Source organism: Typopeltis vanoorti, chromosome 15 (genome assembly GCF_054136105.1).
Source record: "Typopeltis vanoorti isolate ZY-2024b chromosome 15, IOZ_Tvanoo_1.0, whole genome shotgun sequence".
Taxonomy (NCBI): domain Eukaryota; kingdom Metazoa; phylum Arthropoda; class Arachnida; order Uropygi; family Thelyphonidae; genus Typopeltis; species Typopeltis vanoorti.
Window position 1 is genome coordinate 92,307,810 of NC_143563.1, and position 22,829 is coordinate 92,330,638.

The 22,829-nt window shown below is 35.1% G+C and overlaps 1 protein-coding gene across 1 annotated transcript in view; it reads left to right on the plus strand.

The window, feature by feature from the left end:
* The window catches only part of LOC150098976 (uncharacterized), a 217,843-nt gene that overhangs the window by 106,826 nt on the left and 88,188 nt on the right, over positions 1–22,829 (plus strand). The window contains exons 2-4 of the mRNA XM_090404948.1: positions 6,289–6,441; positions 10,690–10,772; positions 18,114–18,225. Coding sequence (XP_090261074.1) covers positions 6,289–6,441; positions 10,690–10,772; positions 18,114–18,225 — 348 coding nt within the window. The remainder of the gene's footprint in view (positions 1–6,288; positions 6,442–10,689; positions 10,773–18,113; positions 18,226–22,829) is intronic.

Sequence of the window (22,829 nt, forward strand, 5' to 3'; positions counted from 1 at the left end):
TGAAAAGTAAAGGAGCCAACAGGGATCCCTGTGGTACTCCTACCAGGATTTGGCGCCTAGTTGAGATGGTGCCATTTATTTTTATCTGCATGGATCTGTCAGGGAGGTATGATTTTATTAAACAGGTAAGGTTTGTTGGCCTGAATGAGTTTGTAGAGTAATCCTTGATGCCATACCTTGTCAAAGGCCTTGGCAATATCCAGAAAGACTGCAGCTGTGTGAAGGTTCCAGTTGTATCCTTGAGTGATATGCTTCACTATCGGTGTATTTGTTGCACTGTGCTGTGTACACAGTGGAAGCCAAATTGTTCGTTTGGAATTATTCCTAATTGGTCTGATTTTTCTTGTAGTCTTGAGAGGATGATATTTTCAACAATCTTTCCTGGGTTGGAAAGCAGGCTTATTGGACGGTAGCTTTGCAGGAGTTATGAATTGTTTCCTGGTTTTTTTATTGGTATGATGTCAGCTGTTTTCCATGCAGTGGGAAGTGTTGTATCCTCAGTATTGTATTGGTTATGTTAACCAGGTGCACAATAGCCTTTCGAGGAAGTAGTTTGATGATTCTGTTTGTAATTCCATCTGGACCTGGAGCTTTTTTGTTTAGATGTTTTATGATGTTGGTTATTTCCATTGGAGTAATTGGGGTGATGCTGTCTGGTTTGCCTGCTGTCTTAAGGTACGCTTGACCTGCTGGTGGACTTTATATATGTGGGTGATGTTTATGTTGTCATATGATGGGCTGCATTGTTTTTCTAGGTTTTCTGCTATTGCTTCTGCTTTTTCTTTATCGGTGTGCGGTGTGCGCTGTTCCATGAGTAATTGAAAAAATATTATTCTTTTCATATTTTCAACAGTGACACTAATTCAGCCTTGTATCTATAATAAATAAATAATAAACAATAGCACAAAGTACATATTGTTACAGCCTTTCGTTTGTACCCATTCAGTGAGCAATTTGCAGTTATTGCATTTCTGGATCTTATATACATGTAGTAGACTATCCAAAGTGCAAATGAAATGAACTCAAATGAACAGTGACGGCTGAACTGGATAGGGATAATGGGTTTACAGTGATACTACTGGACCTTGCCAAGGCCTTTGACAGGATACCACATGGAACCCTAATCAGTAAACTGGAGCAGATGGGGATAGATATAGGGTTGGTGAGATGGATAGGAGGGTTGTTGAAGGAGAGATACCAGAGAGTCGTTTATGCAGGAGTGGAGTCTAAAAGACGGCTTGTGACTAGTGGTGTGCCGCAGGGCTCTGTTCTTGGACCACTGCTTTTCAATTTGTTCATTAATGATATAGGAAAGGATTTGAGAGGAAGTGTTCACTTGTTTGCTGATGATGCAAAGTTGGGTAGAGCAATTGTGAGTGCACAGGATGTCAAAATGTTACAGGATGATTTGGATAGTTTGGAGGACTGGGCTAGGAAAAATGGATGTCAATTTAATGTGGCAAAGTGTAAGGTTATGCACTTTGGGGTGAAAAGAATAGCAGCAGTATATTGCATTAGTGGAACCGTACTCCAGGAGATTGATGAGGCTAGGGATTTGGGAGTGTTGGTGGATAGGGAATTGAAGTTTAGGGGGCACATTGCAAAAGTGACTAAATCAGTTCATCAAATCACTTGGCTTCTGAAAAATACTTTAACATGCAAAGACAAACAAGTTGTTGTTCCTCTGTATCGAGCCTTGATAAGACCCCATCTGGACTACTGTGCCCAGTTATGGGCACCAGGGTTTCTTTGTGATGGGGAGGAAGTGGAGAGGATCCAGAGACGAGTGACCAAGATGATAGAAGGTCTGTGGAATGAACCCGATGAGAATAGGTTGAAGATTTGTGGGTTGCAGAGATTGGACGATAGGCGAAGGAGGGGTGATATGATGGAGACATTCAAATTACTGAAGGGCTTCTACAAGATTGATCCAGAAGATATTTTTGAAAATATGACTGGTGGTGGGAGGACTAGGGGCCGTGCATGGAAGCCGGGCAAGAGCGTGGTTGACAAGGGTGTTAGAGCTAGGTTTTTTACTTGGAGTGGAATAAGCTTCCAGAGTCTGTTGTGGGTGCTACGACCGTGAATGAGTTCAAGGCAAGGTATGATAGATACTGTGTCAATGTCGAATAGTTGTTCTTGACATGTGTTAGGGCCTCCCTCGATGAGTCTGTCGACTCCTGGGGGTTGCCCAGAACAATAATAATAACAAATATAGAACAAAACTGTTCTTATTTAAAGCAACTGTGATGAAGATATATATTTACGTAGTTCAGTCAAACTATTATGACTAATTCGTTATTTCACAGTGACCATTTCACCCTGCCAATGAGTGCTCGAATCATGGTGAAAGCCAGTATACCTTATTGGTGCACTGTGTGAGCTGCTGTTCGTTCAAAGTTGATAATTGAAATGAGTAACTGATGTGAAGTATTTTATAAAAGACATGACTGCAAAATAGTGGTCAAAGGGTAGCAGTAGCAAGGAATCTATCAGTATTTTAGGCTGTTTGTGGAGTGCTGTAGTTAATATATTCTAGAAGTAGAAGGATACTTTGGCAGAACAGTAGTTGCCAGGCCAACTGCAGACATCCATGCCTCATCAATGCACATGATGGACACAGGTCTCACCTTGTGCAAGCCATAGACAAAAAGTTATGGAACAGCTTACCATGGAATTTATTGTCTGATTATCTATGACTATGTCTACAATTTGCATCTTTGAGAGATGTTAATGAGCATTAAAGATTTATATACATTTTTAATGAAAAATGTATTTTTCATTAAAAATGTATATTTTAATGAAATTTTATATAATTTCATTAAAATTTTTGTATAATTTTAATGAAAAAATGAAAAATGAAAAGTTTGAAAGAAAAAAAAAGTGGTCTTTTCAGATGAGTCATGTTTCCAGCTATGACGTGTGGACAGTAAAACTTGGGGTGATTTATCCAAGGCTGTCGCCAGATTAGATCGTGCCCCGAGGCAAAGAATTAAATATCGCCCCTGATGGATTATAAGACAAAAATAAAAGTAAATCTTCAATTGCTATTTTGTTTTTATTACAAAAGAAACATTAATGCAAAATGATTATATAATAATATTAATTAAATGTTTGCTCTACAGGGATATTGCACAATAAAACTGTTTATAAGCACTTCTAAATTGAAATTATAAGGTATGTCTGCCTCCATCGATATAGTTGTTAGACCAACCAATCTTTCTTGGGTCACTGCTGTTCACAAATGATGTTTAATCACTTTAAGCTTGGAAAAATTTCCTTCTGCACTTGTTATACTAACAGGAATTGTTAGGCAGGCTGCCTCTATGCTACACCCTGTCGATGGTACTGGATTTGTCTCCCTAGTGTCCATTGTCATGGTCCATGCAGCCTAGACTATAACATTGTCAATGCTGCATGGAAGGAGGCAATAATGTTATTATGGAGAATGTTTTCTTAGGAATCTCATGGATTCTTGATAGGATCTATGAGACCATACTATGAATGCTACAAAATTTCTATCCATTGGGTTGATTGGATGCACCCCTTTATGCCAAGTGCTTTCCTAGCTGGCATAGGAGAAACAGGAAGGAAGCGATGTTATATGGAGAATGTTTTCTTAGGAATTTCATGGATCCTTGATACCTGTAGACCATGCAGGTCATGTGTTCGTTCAGGATAATGTACCATGCCACATTGCTAGTATTGTTCATAAGTGAGTCTGTAAACATGACAGCAACTTCTAAGTGTTGCTGTTTTGTGGCTGAATCTGACAGATTTAGTGGCCACAGCATTTAAATGCTAGTGAGTGATCTGTTTACAAATAGTATATAACAGCAAATTTCTTTCCATATATTTATGATAGTCAATTTGGTGAAGAAATGTGCAGAGATTTAGAACACTTTTGTGGGTGTGTTTGTGTGGTAGGCATATCTTAATGATTAAAGTAATGATAAAGTATGATAACTGGTATCGTGCTAGTTTATGTATATGTTACTATTTAAGACATTTTGATATGAATATGAGTAATGATTTGCTGAAATAGTGAAAATTTGTAGGATATTTTATGGTTTGTTGAGACATTCCTAATCTGTAAAATTGGGGCTTTCCTAAAAAAAAAATTCAGGATGTATTTTATATTTCCTTTTCTGCTAATTTTTCTACTTTTCAGTAGCCCCAGGAGCTAGAAAGTAGGGTCCAGCACCATTATCTTCTTAAGCAATTTTTATTCATGTTAATGTTTAGTGGAGAAGCCACACTTCTAAAATAATATTTACTAACTGAATTTATTTATTATGTGATACCTTCAAGGAGTGTAAGGACTCATCACGAGAAGGCACTCTACTCCACTCCAGTGCACACATCTCACCATCTCCCCCTGTTAATTCTTCAAATGCATGACACTACTACTACTATCATCAATGCCATCTACCCACCACCACCACCACCAACAGTATTTTTTGTCTGTAAATTGCATGTGTTCCGATGGTCAATTTGCCTGTATGTGGGATGAAAAACCCAACTTTCCGGGAGAAAAAAACCTGATACATCCTTATGAGATCAGCTAACTTGCCTCCAGTTTAAAAAGCCCATATAAAAATTCATCTTGTCACGATGAGAATCAAATGGCCTGGAATTTGCCGGCCTGGTTGGCCGAGTGGTTAGCGTATCCGCTCTCCAGCCAAAAGGCTGCGGGTTCGAATCCTGCCGTGGGCATGGATGTGTGTAATTGTCTGTGAAAATAATAGTGGTGATGGTGGACAGTAGATGGCATTGGTGTAGATGAGGCGGTTTGTGGATGAGTGATGGAGATGAAGAGATGTAGAGTAGGTGTCCTCCCTCGATGAGTCTTAGGACTCCCTGGAGATGTCTAATAATAATAAGAAGAAGAAATGCAGGTCTTTTCCAATTCAAGAGTTCAGTGTTCTGCTGTTCTTCCAGTTGCACTATGGAGAAGTTATTAAGCCAATATTTTGCCATGGACACAAAGAAATAAAACTATGTACACAAATACACTTGTGGGAAAGCAAACACAGGTGGATGCACCCCTTCATGTCATGGTCTAGTTAATGGAATTCATGCAGGAGTATGAAACAGATCCTACCGTCCTGACTGGTGCCCTCTATGGGTGCAGCAACAGAATCTTGCTGATGTTCTCAAAATGGTGGTTGCCCAGATTTCTAGTGAAGTTGGGCAGTTGAATTTGTTCAGATTTGATGAACATTGTAATTCTGTGGTGGATTCTAGAAATAATCTCTCTCTGATTTATCGGTTCTTGTATAAAAAGGGAGGTTTTACCTGATTTGAGTAGCAGACCATGCTTTATATCCATGGCATGGTCTGCCACTCTAGATTAGTTGTAACACAGGAAACAGACATAGTTTCCTGTGTTCAAAACGAATGTTGGCAGTTCTTTCTGTTTCTTCAAAATATGAAATTATGCAGGAGCAAGCCTGTACACCTTATGATGGTCAAGATGATGGAGAGGATCTTTTGGTGAGCACAGAAAAGTACCTTATCTTTGATATGACTTGAAGAAGGTTCATACTTTTTAGATATTTTTACTGAGGTACCTCACAAGTATAGGGAATGGCAATCAAGTTTTTGCATTCTGATTTTTGTTGAGAGGGTTAGGAATGGAGAGGGGAGAGTTCTATGATTCTGTGAAGGCAGAGACCATTGACTTTTTTAAGCTAGTGGCTTTCTCCCTTTCTCAGAATCAACAGAACTATTTCTCTGTTTATTCCCCACCCCAAATCTAGAACACAAAAAATCCATTGCTAGATATGATAAGAACAAATTGCTCAGAAAAGTTATTCTCGACAATTCAGACCTAGTCTGCAATCCACATTTAGTTTCCTTAATCTATAACAGTGATATTTAGGCTTTTTATTAAATTTTTTAATTGGTACATACCTTTTAAAATTATCTTAAAATATGTTGTGCCTCAGGTATTTTCTTCTCTGTGAAGTGCATATTTTATGACCCTCTAAATATAATATGTCAACTATTTTGAAGGTAATGTCTATAACCATGACTATCAGTCCACCTACCATCTTTCTGATGGATGAATGTGAAATTTAGTATTTGAACTAAATAACATGCCTGAAATATACAAAAAAATTATATATATATATATATATTGGTAATCATTGGTTATATAATGTATATTGTATATGCTATATAAACAGTGTGTGTGTGTGTATATATAGTTTTATATAGTCATTTATTTATATAGTTTATATGTTGTATGTGTACTTATTTGTTTATTTTATTTTATATTTTCAGAGCAAATTGTAATGACACCTACAAAGAAAGGACATGGTCATACAACAATCAGAATGGAGCGACTGAGGAAAAGGGAGATGGATAATAGTAGCATAATGCATGTAGCTGGTGGTGATCATAAGGGAATTATTATTAATAAAGGAGTTAGTAAAGGTAATACAATATTCATGTTTTCTACAAAAACAATTGGTATTGGTTTAGAAATTGTGATAAACTAGTAATCTGTTATAAACATAGTTAGAAATTATATCATTATTATTATTACACAATACTTGCAGGGAGTCCAGTGACTCATCAAGGGAGGGTATCTACTCTACACAACCCACGTCTACACTAATCCTATGTCTACGTGGAACACGCTATTTACACACTATGCTACAATTCATCAATAGAAAGATTACTCTAATAAGATTACATACAGTATAGTGCAGAAAAATACAGGACAAAATAAAAATACTATATGCAATAATGCTGTTGTATTGCATATTTTTTGTTAGCCTAATGAAAAGTATGTACACAATATTCAGATGGTGAATTACAACATATATTATATGATGTACATGACCAAATGTACATTGATAGTAATTTGATACATGAAAGAATGTATACCACTATATGGAAAATTGAATCATTCTTCGGATTCCTATGAGTGTTCTAATCTGTTGACTAATTCTACCACAGGTGGATATTAGTCAGTTTTATATTATGTTAAATACTAGTGGTGGAGGATAGTAGATGGCATTGTGTGTAGATGATGATGGTAGTGTCATTCTATGTAGTTGGTGGATTTAGTAGTGGGGACAGTGAGTTGTAGAGTGCCCTCCCTCAATGAGTCCTTGGGAGTATCATGTAATAATAATAATACCTATTTATAGTATTGATTCACAACACTATACAAGAACAAAATAAATATAATTTATTAAGCTGCTAATTTTTGCTGGATTTTAAACTACTATCTTTAGAGCACAAAAAAAAAAAAACACTTGACACAGAATACAAGCCACCACAAGCAAGTAATTGTAGAAATAATTCAAAATTGTAATAGGCAAAAGAACACATCTTATCATGGTACCTCCAGTGCTAGATATAAGATAGTCTATATTGTACTCTCACAGATACAAGACCTTTCGACACTTCTGCACATGTCAAAAGAAGGCGAATCCATTCCTATAATAGGGTAATCAATCTGTCTTGTGGGATGAGTTGCTTATTATTATACATCGGAAAATTAACTTTTCTTTTATGAACATTGTAGTTTTAAAGTGATAACTATTTTGCTTGTATAACAGTTAGAAAATTTTATGTATAAAGCATGTGATTTTGTGTTTTGGTGACCAATTCGTACATCAGCTTATTTCTTTTTCGCCTTCAACATGAATTGACTCTTCTTGGCAAGTTTCCAGACTAGGGTCTCGAATCTATGGTTGGACAGTAGCTGTTGGAACTGAAGGTGGACTTAAAATGATCTTCCCCAGATTTTGAGTAAATTAATGTAGCCATTCTAGTTGAATCTGAAAGATTGTTTCATTGCTAACTTCAGAAAATAGCCTCCCATAATGTCTTTGTAACAACTTAGTTTTCTTCCATTTAATCTTGTCTGAAGAGGCATCTAGTGATGTGCTAATCCCGACTAGCATAACATCCTAACTTGCCATAATGATAATACCACTTATATTTATGTTCTTCAAGCAGTGGTGAGCTATAGGGGGGACTCGTACGAGCCCTTTGTTAGATTTTTCTCAAATTTGCGAGCCCCTTGTTCTTCTTGTTTAATAATCTTGTAGAACTAGAAAATACCACCATGGAATGTATACATGCTACTTTAATTGCTACTTTAAATTCATATGGATTTTCTGATAACTATATAAGAATCATTTCATTGCAAGCTGTTCTGATGGAACTAGTGTAATGTTAGGTAAAACAAATCAGGTGTCAATCAAACTTCTACAAAAATTTCCCAACGTGATTTGGCATTGAGCTCATCGTTTTCACTTAGCATTAGACGATTTGATAAAAACATTAAAGAAATAAATCATTTTGAAATATTTATGGATAAATTATATGCTTTTTATCATCAATCACCAAAAAAATCAACGAGAATTAAATACTATTGCAAAAGACTTTGGTATTGAAATTTTAAAGATTGGCCGTGTGTTTGGACCACAATGGGCAGCTTGCAGTTTATGAACGGCTCTTGCTTTGTGGAGAAATTATCCAGCTTTATGCAAGCATTTTGCATCGAATGATAAATATAAGGGCTTTTTAAACCGACTTCTCAATTTGGAATTTTTAAAAGATCTAGCATTAATGATTGATATCCTACAGGAATTAACATATCTGTCAGAAAAGCTCTACAAAGTTGCAATATAAGTATTATAAGAGCTAAGTTAGGCCTTTTTTTTTTTTTTCTCGATGATGCGAGCCCTTTGTTAAAATTTCCATAGCTCACCACTGTCTTTAAAATAGATGCACACGTTCTTTCTGTTTGTTTATAGTGCTAAGTTGCTAACATAAAGCACTTCAGATTCTATACAAGGATTAAATTCTGGGATTTAATTTAATCTTTCACAAGAATTAAACTTACAGTACTACAGACCACCTACTAAAATAGAAGAGACTTTCTGAGGGTAGCTCTAGCAACATTAAACACACCCTGAACCTCTACATATATGGTTGCATTACTTTTAGCCCATTGACTGTGGATTGCTTATATCTGACACTGGAAGATTCTGGATATAATGAACTGATAGGATGTTAGTTCTTTTGTTTATCACAATTTCAAATACGTTATTGTTATTACAATCCTCTCTGGAATCAGACTTATTGTGGGAGATTCACACTCTCAGGCAATATTCCACTCTCCTTGTAATGAGCCTTTCCCTCATTCTTTTACTCACACTTACCTTCACTGATACTCCTTGTATGGATTCCAGGAATTACCTCTTCTTTCTGCCCGTGTGCGTGTGCGCATGCACTCTGTGACCAGAATCAGCACACAGTAGTCCATATGTGGCCTGATCATATAAGGGAAGTATAACCTTGTTGTTTTTACTCATTAAGGTTTTTCTCATCATTGCCATAATGTAGTATGATGTTTTCACAATGTTAGCAGTGTGACGCCTAAACATCTTTGTCCATGAACATTCCATTCACAATAACATCCTATGATATGATTTGATGAGACCTAAGACTCCATTACATATTGTCTAAGATAGTTGTCCCTCAAGAACTCAAGAAATTCATTCTTCTTATTCCCTAATGCTATCAGTTCACTCTAATTAATATTACCATAATTAAAACTATCCATAGTGACCACCCTTTTCATGCTCACTGAGCTAGTTTTCCTATACATTTCTTTGTCTCCATTCTTCTTATTTCCCTACCTATAAGAACATCTAACTCAGTATCATATCCTCGTAATTCTTCACACTATGCTGCTTCAAACCACTTTCACTATTTTTCCCTTTGTATCACAACATTGTGGAGACATAATTCCCTACTATCATTAACAGCACCTACCCCTCCATTTTTTTCCTTTCCCATCCTCATGAAATGCATGATACCCTTTCATTTCTGCTTCCATCAGGATATCATTATCATCCAACCATGTTCCTCTTATTCTAACTATTTTCATGCAAATAAACATCAATCAATGCAACAATTTCAACTTCCTTATTTCTGATACTCCTGCATTCATAAACAAGTATAGCAATTCATTTCTAGCTCTATAACCAGTCCCACCCATGCCACTTCTCATCTATGACTTTTCTACACTTGCTTCTCCCAGCCTACCTTATAACCATTTATCCCAAAACTCAGCTATTCCTCGTGCATCCCAAGCAATTTAATTTCTGTGCTAACCATCTCTATAGATACATGCATTCATTACTTTCTGCAGAATCCACTTTCTTTACATTATTTCTCCTTATTCCCCATTTCTCTGTCCAGCTTACATTCCTATTTTCATCTATAATTTGTTATACTCTTTCTAGTAAATTATTAATTCTTCACGCATTTTCACAATTACTGATTGTAGTGTGTCTGTGACAAGTATTGTTGTGATCTTTACATTAATATCAGTGAAAATGTCTGCAGCTGAATAAATTATCATATTTATTTTGTTCCATATGTGGTGTTGTGAGTCATTAAAAAGTTAACGTTTAGTAATTACCAACGCTAAGCTTTGACAGGTCTTCTAATCTGCTGACTTATCTACACTGCAAGCAAAGATTATTCTTAATATGTTCTGTATACAAACAGCAATGAACCATTTTCTTTAAATTAGGATGTAGAATACAGTATGGTTCATTCAGAGAAGTTATTAAAAATATAATTTTACCTTAAGTGACAAGAATTTTAATAATTTTTTCAGATACATAATATTCTTGTAATACTTTTCAGATGATGATAGTATCCTTCCTCCACAGCTGTCCTTAGAATTTAAAGTATTCTTAACCAATGCATCTAATAATGTTCATACGCAAGTAAGTAAAGTTATATAGTATAGTACTATTTATTTTAAGAATGTATACTCATTTTTCACCATTAACTGAATTTAGCAACATTAGAAACAAATTTAAAAATCATACATACAATATCTCTGTCATCCAACTTTCATTTGAAACAAACTTTCAGTTAATCAGCTATTGAATGGGTTAATGCATCAAGTAACTTAGCTCTACAAGAAGTTGTACAGCTACATGTATAATGTACTTTCAATTATCTGACTGAAAATTTATTCTCCTGCTGTGGTTAGATAGTTGAAGGATTACTGTGTATGATTTTTATGAGTAATTATCCTAGAGCCATGTAGCTCAGTGGAAGTGGCGTTTGCACTTGATCGCCCAAAGGAAGACCTAGGTACAAATCTAGTTGCTGACTAGAGGATCTTTTTCTAAGCATTTCTTCATTTGGTTCCCGAGTTAGTCGATCTCTGGCATAGGCAAGTGGGTTTTCTCCCCTGGAAACTCAGGTTTTTCATCCCATAAACTCAAGAAAATTGACCATAGAATCCACACTATTTTAGACATAAAAAATACTGTGTTAGGATTAGAGATCATGAGATTGTAGCACTTGTTAGCCACCTCTCTTCACTGGATTCCAGATACCGTTAGTGATATTCTTCGGCTAGCTATCTCTAATTGGCCTCTGATGGAGATTTAACTGCCCTCTCAGTCTCCAAAAGTTAGATAGGACTAAAACAGCCTCGCCTACTCCCTGTAAGGGAATCAAAGGCATTAGTGGTTTTTATTATTATTATTATTTTTTTTTTGCCCTTATGAGCTGTGTTTTTGTAATTTACTCAAGAATCAAATTTAATTAAATTTTAGTGATTTATCAAGTCAATCACTTGACTTGATAAATCAAGTCAAGTGATTCTTAAGCCAAGAACTGTAGTGAGCCACTCTTATCACAAGATCATTAGAGTATATTTGACTTACTATTACTCTGATTTTAAGTTGAATATTATGAGTCTGTCACTTTTATTTGATTTAAGATATAGCCTGTCAAATTTGAAGCATTAAATTGAATTAACAAAGAACTAGAGCACTTTGAAAATGGTGAAAAATATCCCAAGAAAGGTGGTGTCTTCTTTTCTTACAGAAACAGCATCTCCACAGGTCACATCATTCATCTAATGGTATGGCCACATTTGGAATGCAGCTGTTTCAGACATAAATCCCCTGAAGATCTGAAAAATTTAGTTCATTGTATTATAATGAGAGGAAGATTACTTTCTATACAGACTTCTATAAGTTGCCCCATTCAGATTCATCCTGTATCTGACTAAATTTTGAATATTGTTGTTTATTGTGTTGCTTAGAGACTTCTAATAGTTTTGCCACAATTGGAACAAATTGGACAGAAGGGGAGAAGATAATTGCTCTTTTTTTAATTTTCATTAAAAAAAAAACTACTTATAGAAAATTTCACATGTAGAAAAGTGAGCCACATATTGAAAAGCAAGAGGTTGCCATTTTGATTGTTTAGAATGCCATTTCTTCTGTGAAATTTGAGCAATATCATAAAAGCAGCAATATGCTAGCCTGGTTGTCCAAGCAGATAACACATCTGCACTCCAGCTAACTGTCTGTGAGCTTGAATCTCACTACAGCCATGGATGTTTGGCAATATGGAGTTTGGGTGATTGATGAATTTCATTGCCCAGTGCTCACATTGGGTTCAACAAAGTTATTCTAGCAACTCCCCTGCTTACTAAAGACCTAAAGTGACTTGGAAAAAAGTTTCATCATTTGGTCTCCAAAGTAGGGTTTCTGAATTACCATTATTAACATTAATAAGTTAAATTCATGGATGTTGTTACCCAACATAATGTCAGCAAGACAATCTTTGTGATATCTGTGCTTCATTTCCTTCTCCACAGGTCAAATCATTTGGAAAGACTAAAACCAATAACTTAAATAGTCTTTTCCAAAAATTCATTTGCAATGAGAAACAGTTCTTACTGGTATGTAAACATTTATTCTCATTCCACTTTAAATTCTCATCCCTTATCAAATATCACAGTTGGCTGTGTTCTGTTTATAAATAATAGTAATTACTATTATTATTTATAAATTATTATTATTATTATATAGTCTTCTGACTCCATGGAGTCAGAAGCATCATCGCAAGAGACCCGTTATTCACACAATACCTGTCATACCTCTACTTGAATTCATCACTGATGAAGCACTCATAACCACCTTAGGCAACTGATTTCACCCATTCGACACCCTCCAAGCAAAAAACCTAGTCCTAACACCATTGCTGACCATTCTCTTACACAGTTTCCATGGGTGACCACTTTTTCTCTACTTTTCTGCCATGTACTGAGAAAAAGTCTTCAATGTCAATCCTATAAAACCCCTTTAATAATTTATATGCTTCTATCATATCTCCTCTCTTATGCCATTCACCCAGTTGTTGGTTAGTTTCGGTTAGTTCTAACATTACTTCCGTCTTCACCAGTATCTTCCTAATGATCCCTTATCACAAATTTTTAAAAAAAAAAGAAATCTACACTTTTATATTACAGAATATTACAGATCTCTATGCTTTTGCCATTCAAGCAGGATTACTTTTCTTGGAAGAACAAAAGGTACAAGCAAAGGGCATCGCTGTGTTTTTTTTTAACCTCTCCTCTCACTTCTCTTGGCCAGTTTCTACATGGAGAGTTTTTGAAAAACATGTTTTCATCACAGTCTCACCAATCTGGTTATCTGGTAAGGAATAGTATTGATGTGCTTTCAGTTTATCCTCATGGTCTAGACACGTATTCCTCCACTTCCTCCAACACTTAACAACCATGAAAAGAGAGAATAACACAGTTATTCTCTCTTTTCTCTCAGCTCAATAAATGCATTTTCATTCTTTTCATGAGATTCTACTGCTACCCAATCAATATTTGGATAATTAAAGTCTCCCATTATGAATACTCTTTTCACACTCATCTTTTCTATTTGGTGATGCATTTCTTCATCACTAGCAACCGATCTACCAGGTCTGTAAAAACACCCCACTATGTAATTGATCTTGTTAAATTCCACCTCACACCAGATGGCTTCAAACTCACTGCCACGTAAAATACTGTTAGTTGTAGTACTACAATCATAGATCTCAACTTTAACTGGATTCAAGTCATCCGATATCATTAGCAGCACTCCCCTCCTCTCCTATCCTCTATTCTTCCTAAAAATACTGTACTTTTACACTTGATACCAGTTAGTATGTCTGATTCTGATAGCCAGGTCTCACCATGCCTACAATCTGAGGTCTCAACATATTGACCAAGGCAGCAAACTCCATCCCTTATTTTCCGATACTCCTAGCATTATTATTTCTCAAGACACCCCCCCCCCCATGAAGTCAGCGACTCATTGCTGGAAGTCCTTTTGTCATGCATGCAGTTCATCAAATTCTCTGCAGACACCACACTCTCAGACAATACATTCCAATCATTCACAACTCTCCATGCAAAAAACTTGCTTGTCACTCCCTTGCTCACATCCTCCTTAATATAGCATCTAAGGCTGACCTCTTGTTCTCTTCCCCATCACCCACCATTTTATGAAAACCTCTTCAACATTAATCCTATAACAACCCCTTGCCAACTTGTACATCTCTATCATATCACTCCTCTTCCTCCTATCCACTAGACTCTGTAAATTGCATCTTCTCAGCCTTTCTTCATATTCAACATTCCATAGATCAGAAATCACCTTAGTCAATTGCCTCTGGACCCTTTCCAGTATCTCTTCATCCTTTTTAAGAACCAGGTGACCAAATTTGTGCACGGTAGGCCATATGTGGCATAAATAAGGCCTTATACAATGGAACTAGAATCTCCTTACTTCTACAAGTCAGTGTCCTCCACATCAGCGCTTCCCAAACTGTGGGCTTCGGCCCCTTTGGGGGCCGTAGGTTTTGCTGAGGGAGCCATGAAATAATGAAAACAAATTTAAAATGTTTTAAGACTAACTAGATTTTTTTTATCTTAAAAGAAACGTATTTAATTTTTATTTATTTCTTTTTTGTTATTTTTTATATTTTAATGGAAAAAAATCACACATTGATTTCACAAATTTTGCTTTCTGGGTATTTCAGCGCTTAATGAATATATTAGTAAATATATGCTTATTCATATAGGTTTTATTTCAAAGCAGAAATGTAAGAATTGCAGTTTCAAATATTTCACCTGATATTGACTTTTTGTGTAGCAGTATTGAAACACATCCATCACATTATATTATTATTAAACTTCTTTTATGTTTTTAATTCTTTCTTTATTACTAATAGTTTTACGTTTCATGTGCTTGTACTGCAAATGTACAATAACAATATATCTATTTATATAAAAATATGAGATAAAGTGCCATGTCAAATGTGTATGTAAGATGCTAAAAATATAATATTTGCATTTGATTTTTGCAATATTCGATGTGTATGTTTTGTACTGAATATAAATACAATAAATATTATTATAATATATGTCTATATTACGATTATTTTTAGAGGAGGCCGTGAAATATTTTAATTTTTCCAAAGGGGGCCCTGGTATCCAGAAGTTTGGGAAGCACTGCTCCATATCATTGACAGAATTCATTGCATTATGTTATCTTCACAATTTTGGTAATGTGTCCTCTAAATTTTAGATCCTTATCTACCATCACCCCCAAGATCTCTTATTTCCTCCACCTCTAACAATATATCCCATTAAATTCCAACAGTAAATTCTACTTCCAATTTTTTATTTTCCAAATTTTAAATCCTTACATTCCACAACATTGCTTTGGTATCCCTCATTCATTGTCTATTCAAGTCTTCTTGTAAGCCACAACATCTGCTCTACTCTGCATAGTTCCCAACTTTGCATTATTTGCAAACAAATTAATATCTCCATTCAAATCTTCCCCAATTATCATTACCATATAGGTTAAACAGCAATGGCCCTAAAACAGACCTCTGAGGCACACCACTAGTGACTTTCCACTTCTGGCATATTGCTTCCCCATACACAACTTGCTGAGCCTATCAGATAGCCAATCTCCCATCCAATGCACTACTCTAAATGTCCAACCTCATCTGCTCTACTTTGACTATCAACTTATTATGCAGTAATCTATCAAAAAGCTTTTGCAAAATCTAAGTATACTGCATTGGATGAGGGAGATGGATACACTGCTGTCACCTTATTGTAATAAGTAAGTAGATTACTAAAACATGGCCCTCCCTTTAACAAATTCTTGCTGTCCATCAAAGATAATGCAACTCTTGTCAACTCTATTCTGGATCCAGGTTCTCACTAGCCTCTGATTCCAATTATTGCCATAATTGAAATCACCCATAATGATGATGATCCTTTTCCTATTTGCTTGGCTAATTTGCTTATATATTTCATGGTCACTCCCCTCCACATTATCAGGTCTATAGCAATATCCAACTAAGTATTTTATTCTATTTATCTCTATCTCACACCATCCTGCCTCAAAATCACTGCCATTATTGCTCATATTTGTCCGTTTATAAAGTGTTATGTCTGTACATGGTATCTGTCTACCTTGTATGGATATATCTCTTTTTCTGTCATCAATAACATTCCACCTTCCTTTTTACCCTTTCTATCTTCATGCAATACATCAACTGTTCCATATCTATTCCTGTCAGGATGTCATCCTCATCCAGCCATTTCTCACTTATTCTAGCAATTTTTGGGTGAATGATATCAATCAATGCAAGCATTTCCCTTGTTTTTGATACTTTTAGCATTCATATACAAACATAACAGCTCATTCTTGGATCTATAATAAGTTTCACTGATACACTTATTAGATGTAACTTCTCCATACCTTCCTCAAGCCATTTCTTTTTCTCCTTACCCATCCCAGAACCTTCTTCAAATCCAGCTGTTCTCCCTATATTCTAGGTCATCCTATTCCCTTCTTGTCTATACATAGACACACACAAACCCACACATTCACTTCTTCTTTCAGCATTAGCCTTTCTCATGCTGTGTTCCCCTGTCCACCCTCAGTCTCCCTATTTCTCTGTGTCTTGCACACTTATTCTCTCATTTGCTACACTCATGCTACCCACTTCTCTCTTCATAAGCACCACTTCAGTCTCTCCTCCTTACTCTCCCTCTCTTTCACATCACTTCTTACTTGCTCAGATTCATTTTCTGCAGTCATTTTCTCCAGCAGTCTTTCCAAATGACTCACATTCAAATGCAGTCCATCACTCTTATACAGTTCAATTCATCCTTCAAACTCATTCCATACATTAACAAACTGCACTTCTTTATTTTCAAACATTTCCACTAGCATATCATTCATGATCCTCACTCTCTGCCTCATCTTATCACTCTCATACCTGGGTAACATGCTTACTGCCTTTGCTATCACACTATTATCTTTTTTCCTTCTCAACAACCTCCTTATATCTAGTCTTACATTCTCCTTGTTCCCAGGCAAGTCATTTTTCCTACTACTACAACCCAACTCTTTTGCTTGCTTACTCCTCATATCTCACGCCTCAAACACTATCCATTTTACTTCCCAGAAAACGAATCTTGTGCATCTTCTCATTTACCACACCTCTAATAATCGAATCTCCATACAAGTCACTTGCTAGCCTTTCTTTATCTTTTTCATACCTCATGCAATATTTGAAATCATCTTCACCAAATGAGGTTACAAATATTGCATCATGTTTTTGCTATCATTTGCTCTCACTAACTTATCGTCAGTCACACAAGCTTGTTTGCCATCATCCCTGCCTACTATCTTACTGTTAATTGCTCTGGCTTTCAACATTATCACACAATTTATTGTCAGTTAAACTGTTTTCCTCACTATCACTTCCACACACTTTCTGAACATTTGCACATTCTTCCTCATTCATTTTGGTTATGATGCCATGTTCCCTACTCATATTTAAACATGCCTCACTGTCCATAAGGTTATCACATTTCCTACATACCCACACTCACTCCTTTCTTTTATCCAGTCTCTCCACAATAAACATCTGTGACATCTTTTTTGTTAATTTAATCCTGAAAAATAGATCAACATCGAACAAAACTAATCAACTGAAATCATTTAAAAAAAGAAGAAAAAGTTTTAGTTACACCAGTTATTTTTGAAGCATGGGAAAACAGCCTGAAGCCTATAGACCTCAAACTATCTCTTTGACTTCTGCAAGTTTGCTATATATATATAGTTTAATGTAATATTAATAGAATACTTTCTGTGAAAAGCTTTATGCTCTTTCTTCATAAATATTTATTAGAATTAATTTGAATGCAATATCCTGAATCATTTCAGGAGAGTAGAGAATTGAGATTTTGGTTCAGAGATGATGTAGATGAAAGAATGAAGATGCATAGTGCTCAAGATTTTTTTAAAGAACTAATCAGTCCTTGTGAGTTTCCAAGAGGTAAGAAATATTTGAATTTAATGCCAAATATGAACTGGTTTGCGAGTTAACCATTATGTTATGTATATTTTTGCTTTTATGGTAATTTTAAATACATTCTAATGCTGAACCATAATATGCTGTTATCCTGAATGATTGATTTATGGTACCATATCATCTATTCCAGTACATTTTTCAACCTTATTTCCTTTAAATGCTGGAGGCCAAAAAAAAAAAAAAAAAACCCATTTTTGATATAGGTACCACACTGTCCTAAAGTCACTGTCTTTAACATTATCTTTAAATTGCTTGTTGCTTGATTTCACTATCTCTCAAGTCATTTTTATCAACTATAACAAGGATTTCATCTACTTTCCCACTATCCTTACAAGTAATGTAACACTATCATTACTTTCTTGTTAGCTGTTCAAGAAAAACATCAGTTTATTCCTTCTCTTTTGAAGATGTCGCTGTAGTAGAGAGGAAATATTAGAAATATTAAATTGTTGTCTAATTCATTCCTTGTATGTTTCATTTTATGAAATGTTTAACATGAGTTGTAATTAGCACCTAAGTCTAAATATATGACTTAGAACATATTGCACTAACTAATATGTGTAGATTTTTCACATGTTCTAGTGCATGCAGAATCTACTCGTCTATCAGATTAATAAAAAGAGTTTTGAAAGAAAGATTTTAAAAAATTATAGAAGGAATTTTAATGTAGAATCACTGTCTGGACATTCTATTTAATCCTGGTTCGAACAGTTTTCAGAGGAGAATTGCTTATACAAAGGTAGAAGTTCTGGATAGACTTCAATAACTAAACCTACTTTGAGTTTATCAGCTATTCCTCAGAAGCTCAGTCAACAGAAATCCTCATACAGATTATGCAAAACCAACAGGAAAAAGTGTCACAACAGCTTTAAGAAAATATTCTTATTCTCTGATAAAGCTATCATGTGCAGATCATATTGTTGTGTCCCAATTTATGATTTTTATTCTATCTAATAATTTCCGCTTATCTATATTCTACTATTATCTATGCTCGAGATATCACCAAAATTTTTACTAATATCTAAGTTATTTCTCCCCTTAGTATCCCTAATATTTGTATTATACTGCGCCTTTTGGGACATTTAGTTTAAGATATTATATGCAAAAACAAGGAGAAAGAGCTAAAATATGTCAGAAAGTGTAACTATGTTGCAGTCGTGACACTTTATCTCGTTTCTTAACACATTAATTTCCCGCGTGATTAGGTTCGTATTTTTCAAGTGGTGCATTGGACAGCAATTTCAGACAACTTTTTTATCATTGAACAAAGGTTTATTAAAATCTTTAACTTGGTACAATTCAATTTTTGTGATTACTCAATTCAATGCTATACTAAATATTTACAAACTGACATTAGCTTATCATAAATAATCAAGCTATGATCCTATAATGGGAATTACGATCATGCCGCCATACACATTCAACACATAACTTCATATGACATGGACATATAAGATTAATTCACACTATTTAACTATCCAAACTTAAGTAGCTTAACTAAACCATTTACTGCACTAACACATAACTATGACATTTAAACTTTCTTATACAATATAATAGACATGCAAAATTCCCAGGACACTTAATTACTCATATAACATTAACACTAGCCAGCTTACTTTCAATATATTCTGTCAGATACTAAAGTCCTAGTATTGTTTTCTTGGTCACTTCAACAGTTCCGTATTAGAATAATGATAACTAATACAGACGAATCTTAGTTAACACGAAATATAATTTACAGTACCTTTCTTTCCTGAGTTTTCCATATGGGCCTCTATCTTTTTCTGATTGAAGTATCCTGGTATAACCTCTCTGATAATCTGCTTCTCCTATGTTCCCTTTTTGATTTGAACTATGCCTACGTGGTCTTTACCTTTCGTTATTCAGGACACACTTTGAATCATCTAAATAATGGCTGTACAACTCGCGACGTGGATATTGATTTCTTTACAGCTTTCCCTTTTTCGTGGTCTTCACTGAAGTTGAAACACAAAGAATATGCTTTCTTTTCCTCAACTATATGGCATTCTTCGCTTCTTACATAGGAAATACAGAACCAAAATTCCACTCACTTTTGTTTCCGTGTTGCGACGACGGAGATATAACTCCAATCTCGCCACTCAGGAAAACACTGTGAAACCCATATGAAGGAGCTCGCGAAGAACTCTCCTGGAACAGAACCAAAAACCAAAAGCCAAAAAGGTCTAAAAGCCTACTTTTCTAAAAGTCCCTCATGGGGGGGGGTCCAACCCTTTTATACTTGCTCTCCTAACGGCACCTTTCTTAACTTCTTTTCTCTGCCCCCTACTTGATTTTACTTCACCGACCAATTAGGGTGGCATTTTTCTGCCAAACGTCCTTTGGTCGGCGAGCCCGTAATGATGTCTCAATCCGGGAATCGGCCCTGAGCGATAGTCTGTTGTTTTTCTTTTGCTAGCTTCTAACTTAATCCCCTTTCCAAAATTTCTCTATGAATTTACTTAATATTTTAATCTCTAGCCTCTCTCACATACCATCTCTTATGATTAATCCTTTTCTGTCTTATTTAGTTAAATTTTCTCTCTTATATCATATTACAACATTAATATATTCTTTCTTTTTTTTGTTAGTTAGTTCAACAAACACCTTTATATTTTATATATTTTATTGGATGCAAGAATATTTCTTTTTCTTTTAATTAATTCATCTATTAGCTTTTATGCAGGGTTCTTAATTTATTTGCTCCTCATGTTACACAATGATAGCTTGGAATTCTACATTCTTAAGGTATCAGGGTGTAACAATATGGGAACTTTGAAAGACTCAGAAGCAGTAAATGAGTACATCAAGGACAGTCTAAAAATTAACATTTTGTATTCTGTCTGAAACAAAAGACATTCAACTCTATAAAAAACTCAATTTGTTATATTGGATATTGGTGCTATTGTGAATTTCATTTAGAATAACATTGTCTATAGGGCTCTGGTTGGGACTTTTTTTTTTTTTTGGCAGTTTGTTATAATGGTTATAATAAACCCCTTCTTTTTTTTTGTTGGAAGAACATCAGCAAGATTATTGTACTTGGACCTTCAGTACAGGATTATAATCCTGTACTGAAGCTGCCTATGACACTTAGACAAAAATTCTACATTAAATAAGTTTTAACATAAGTTTTCATTCATTTTTATAGTTATATTATTATTAAGCCAACTCATATGGGAAGGTATCTCCATGCCAGCTCCTTTCATCATCCTTGACAAAAATTGGGAATTATCACAACCTGAAGAACCATGCTCCAAAAATAAAGAAGAAACAAAAGATAAAGGTGAACTTAATCTTTTATTCTACTAGTTCCTTCAAAATGGCTACTCAGAAGTTACTGAATAAATGACTTTTCTCTGAGAAATCAAAAATGTTTGCAAAAATAGATTATAAAGGCACCATTTTCTTACTCTACCTTGGCAGAATTGCAAGATATATGGTGCAATTTCTAAAATAGGTAGTATCTGAACTGCTTTTAAACCTGTTCACACCTCTTACAGAAGTTTCTATGCTTGCTAAAAGACAGTATTCCTTTTAAAAAACATCCCAGAATGTACAAAGATTCCATGTACCTGCAGCAAAGCTTACATTGGACAGACCAGAAGAGTTTTGATATCTGTAATAAAGAACACTGGGAAAACATTGCATATAAAAGGAAGGATAACAGTGATCCCCACTGCACACATGTTCTCAGAACAACACGAGATGGATTGGTCCTCTGTCTTCATGCCTTATCTTGATGACAATTTTTTCTTTTCAAGGATATTTAAATCCTTGGTGATGGTACAGTTATACATGAAATCTTAAAGAGAAACCAAGACATCATTCTTCATGACATTTGGAAGTCTCTTATATATTTATATGTCTACATAACTTGGGCAAAATATTGAATTTAATTAAATTTAACTTATCATAAGCCTATTAGTTTGTCTTCCATTAAGTCAGCATGATATCATTTGATAAGATTTAGAATTTCCTCTGTATGCTGTTTTTATTACCTTAAGTTCAAATTCATGTTGTCAAGTGCATTATTGCTTTCATATAAACATTGATGCAGAAGGATATTATCCTCCCACTGTAGAAGACTATACTTTTTGTTAAAGCACTTAATCAGCAGTTTAAGTATGCATTAAGCTTTTGTTTGGCTTTCAATAAAGCTGATTGTTTTTATTGTATCTGTTAGAGCTTTAATTAGCCCATCTACCAAGCTCTTGTAGTTCAATCAGTAAAGACAGTGTCCTCTAATTGGAAAGATGGGTTCACATCCCATCTAGGATATAAAGAATCTTTATAAGGGCTGTTCAACTTAAGGTGAGTTAGTTAGCATCATACAAAGGTGTCAGTGTTTTTTCCCCTCTAGAAATTCAGGTTTTTCATCCTGCATTTAACAGTCTAATATACTGACTTCATAGCCTGTTTCTTTGGCCATAATTCAAAGCAACCCAACTCAATTCAACTAAGCTCCTGCCATCCCTGAACATTAAATAGATTATGCTACTGACTTTAATCTGGCTACATCTGAATTGCTGTGTGTAAATTTGCAT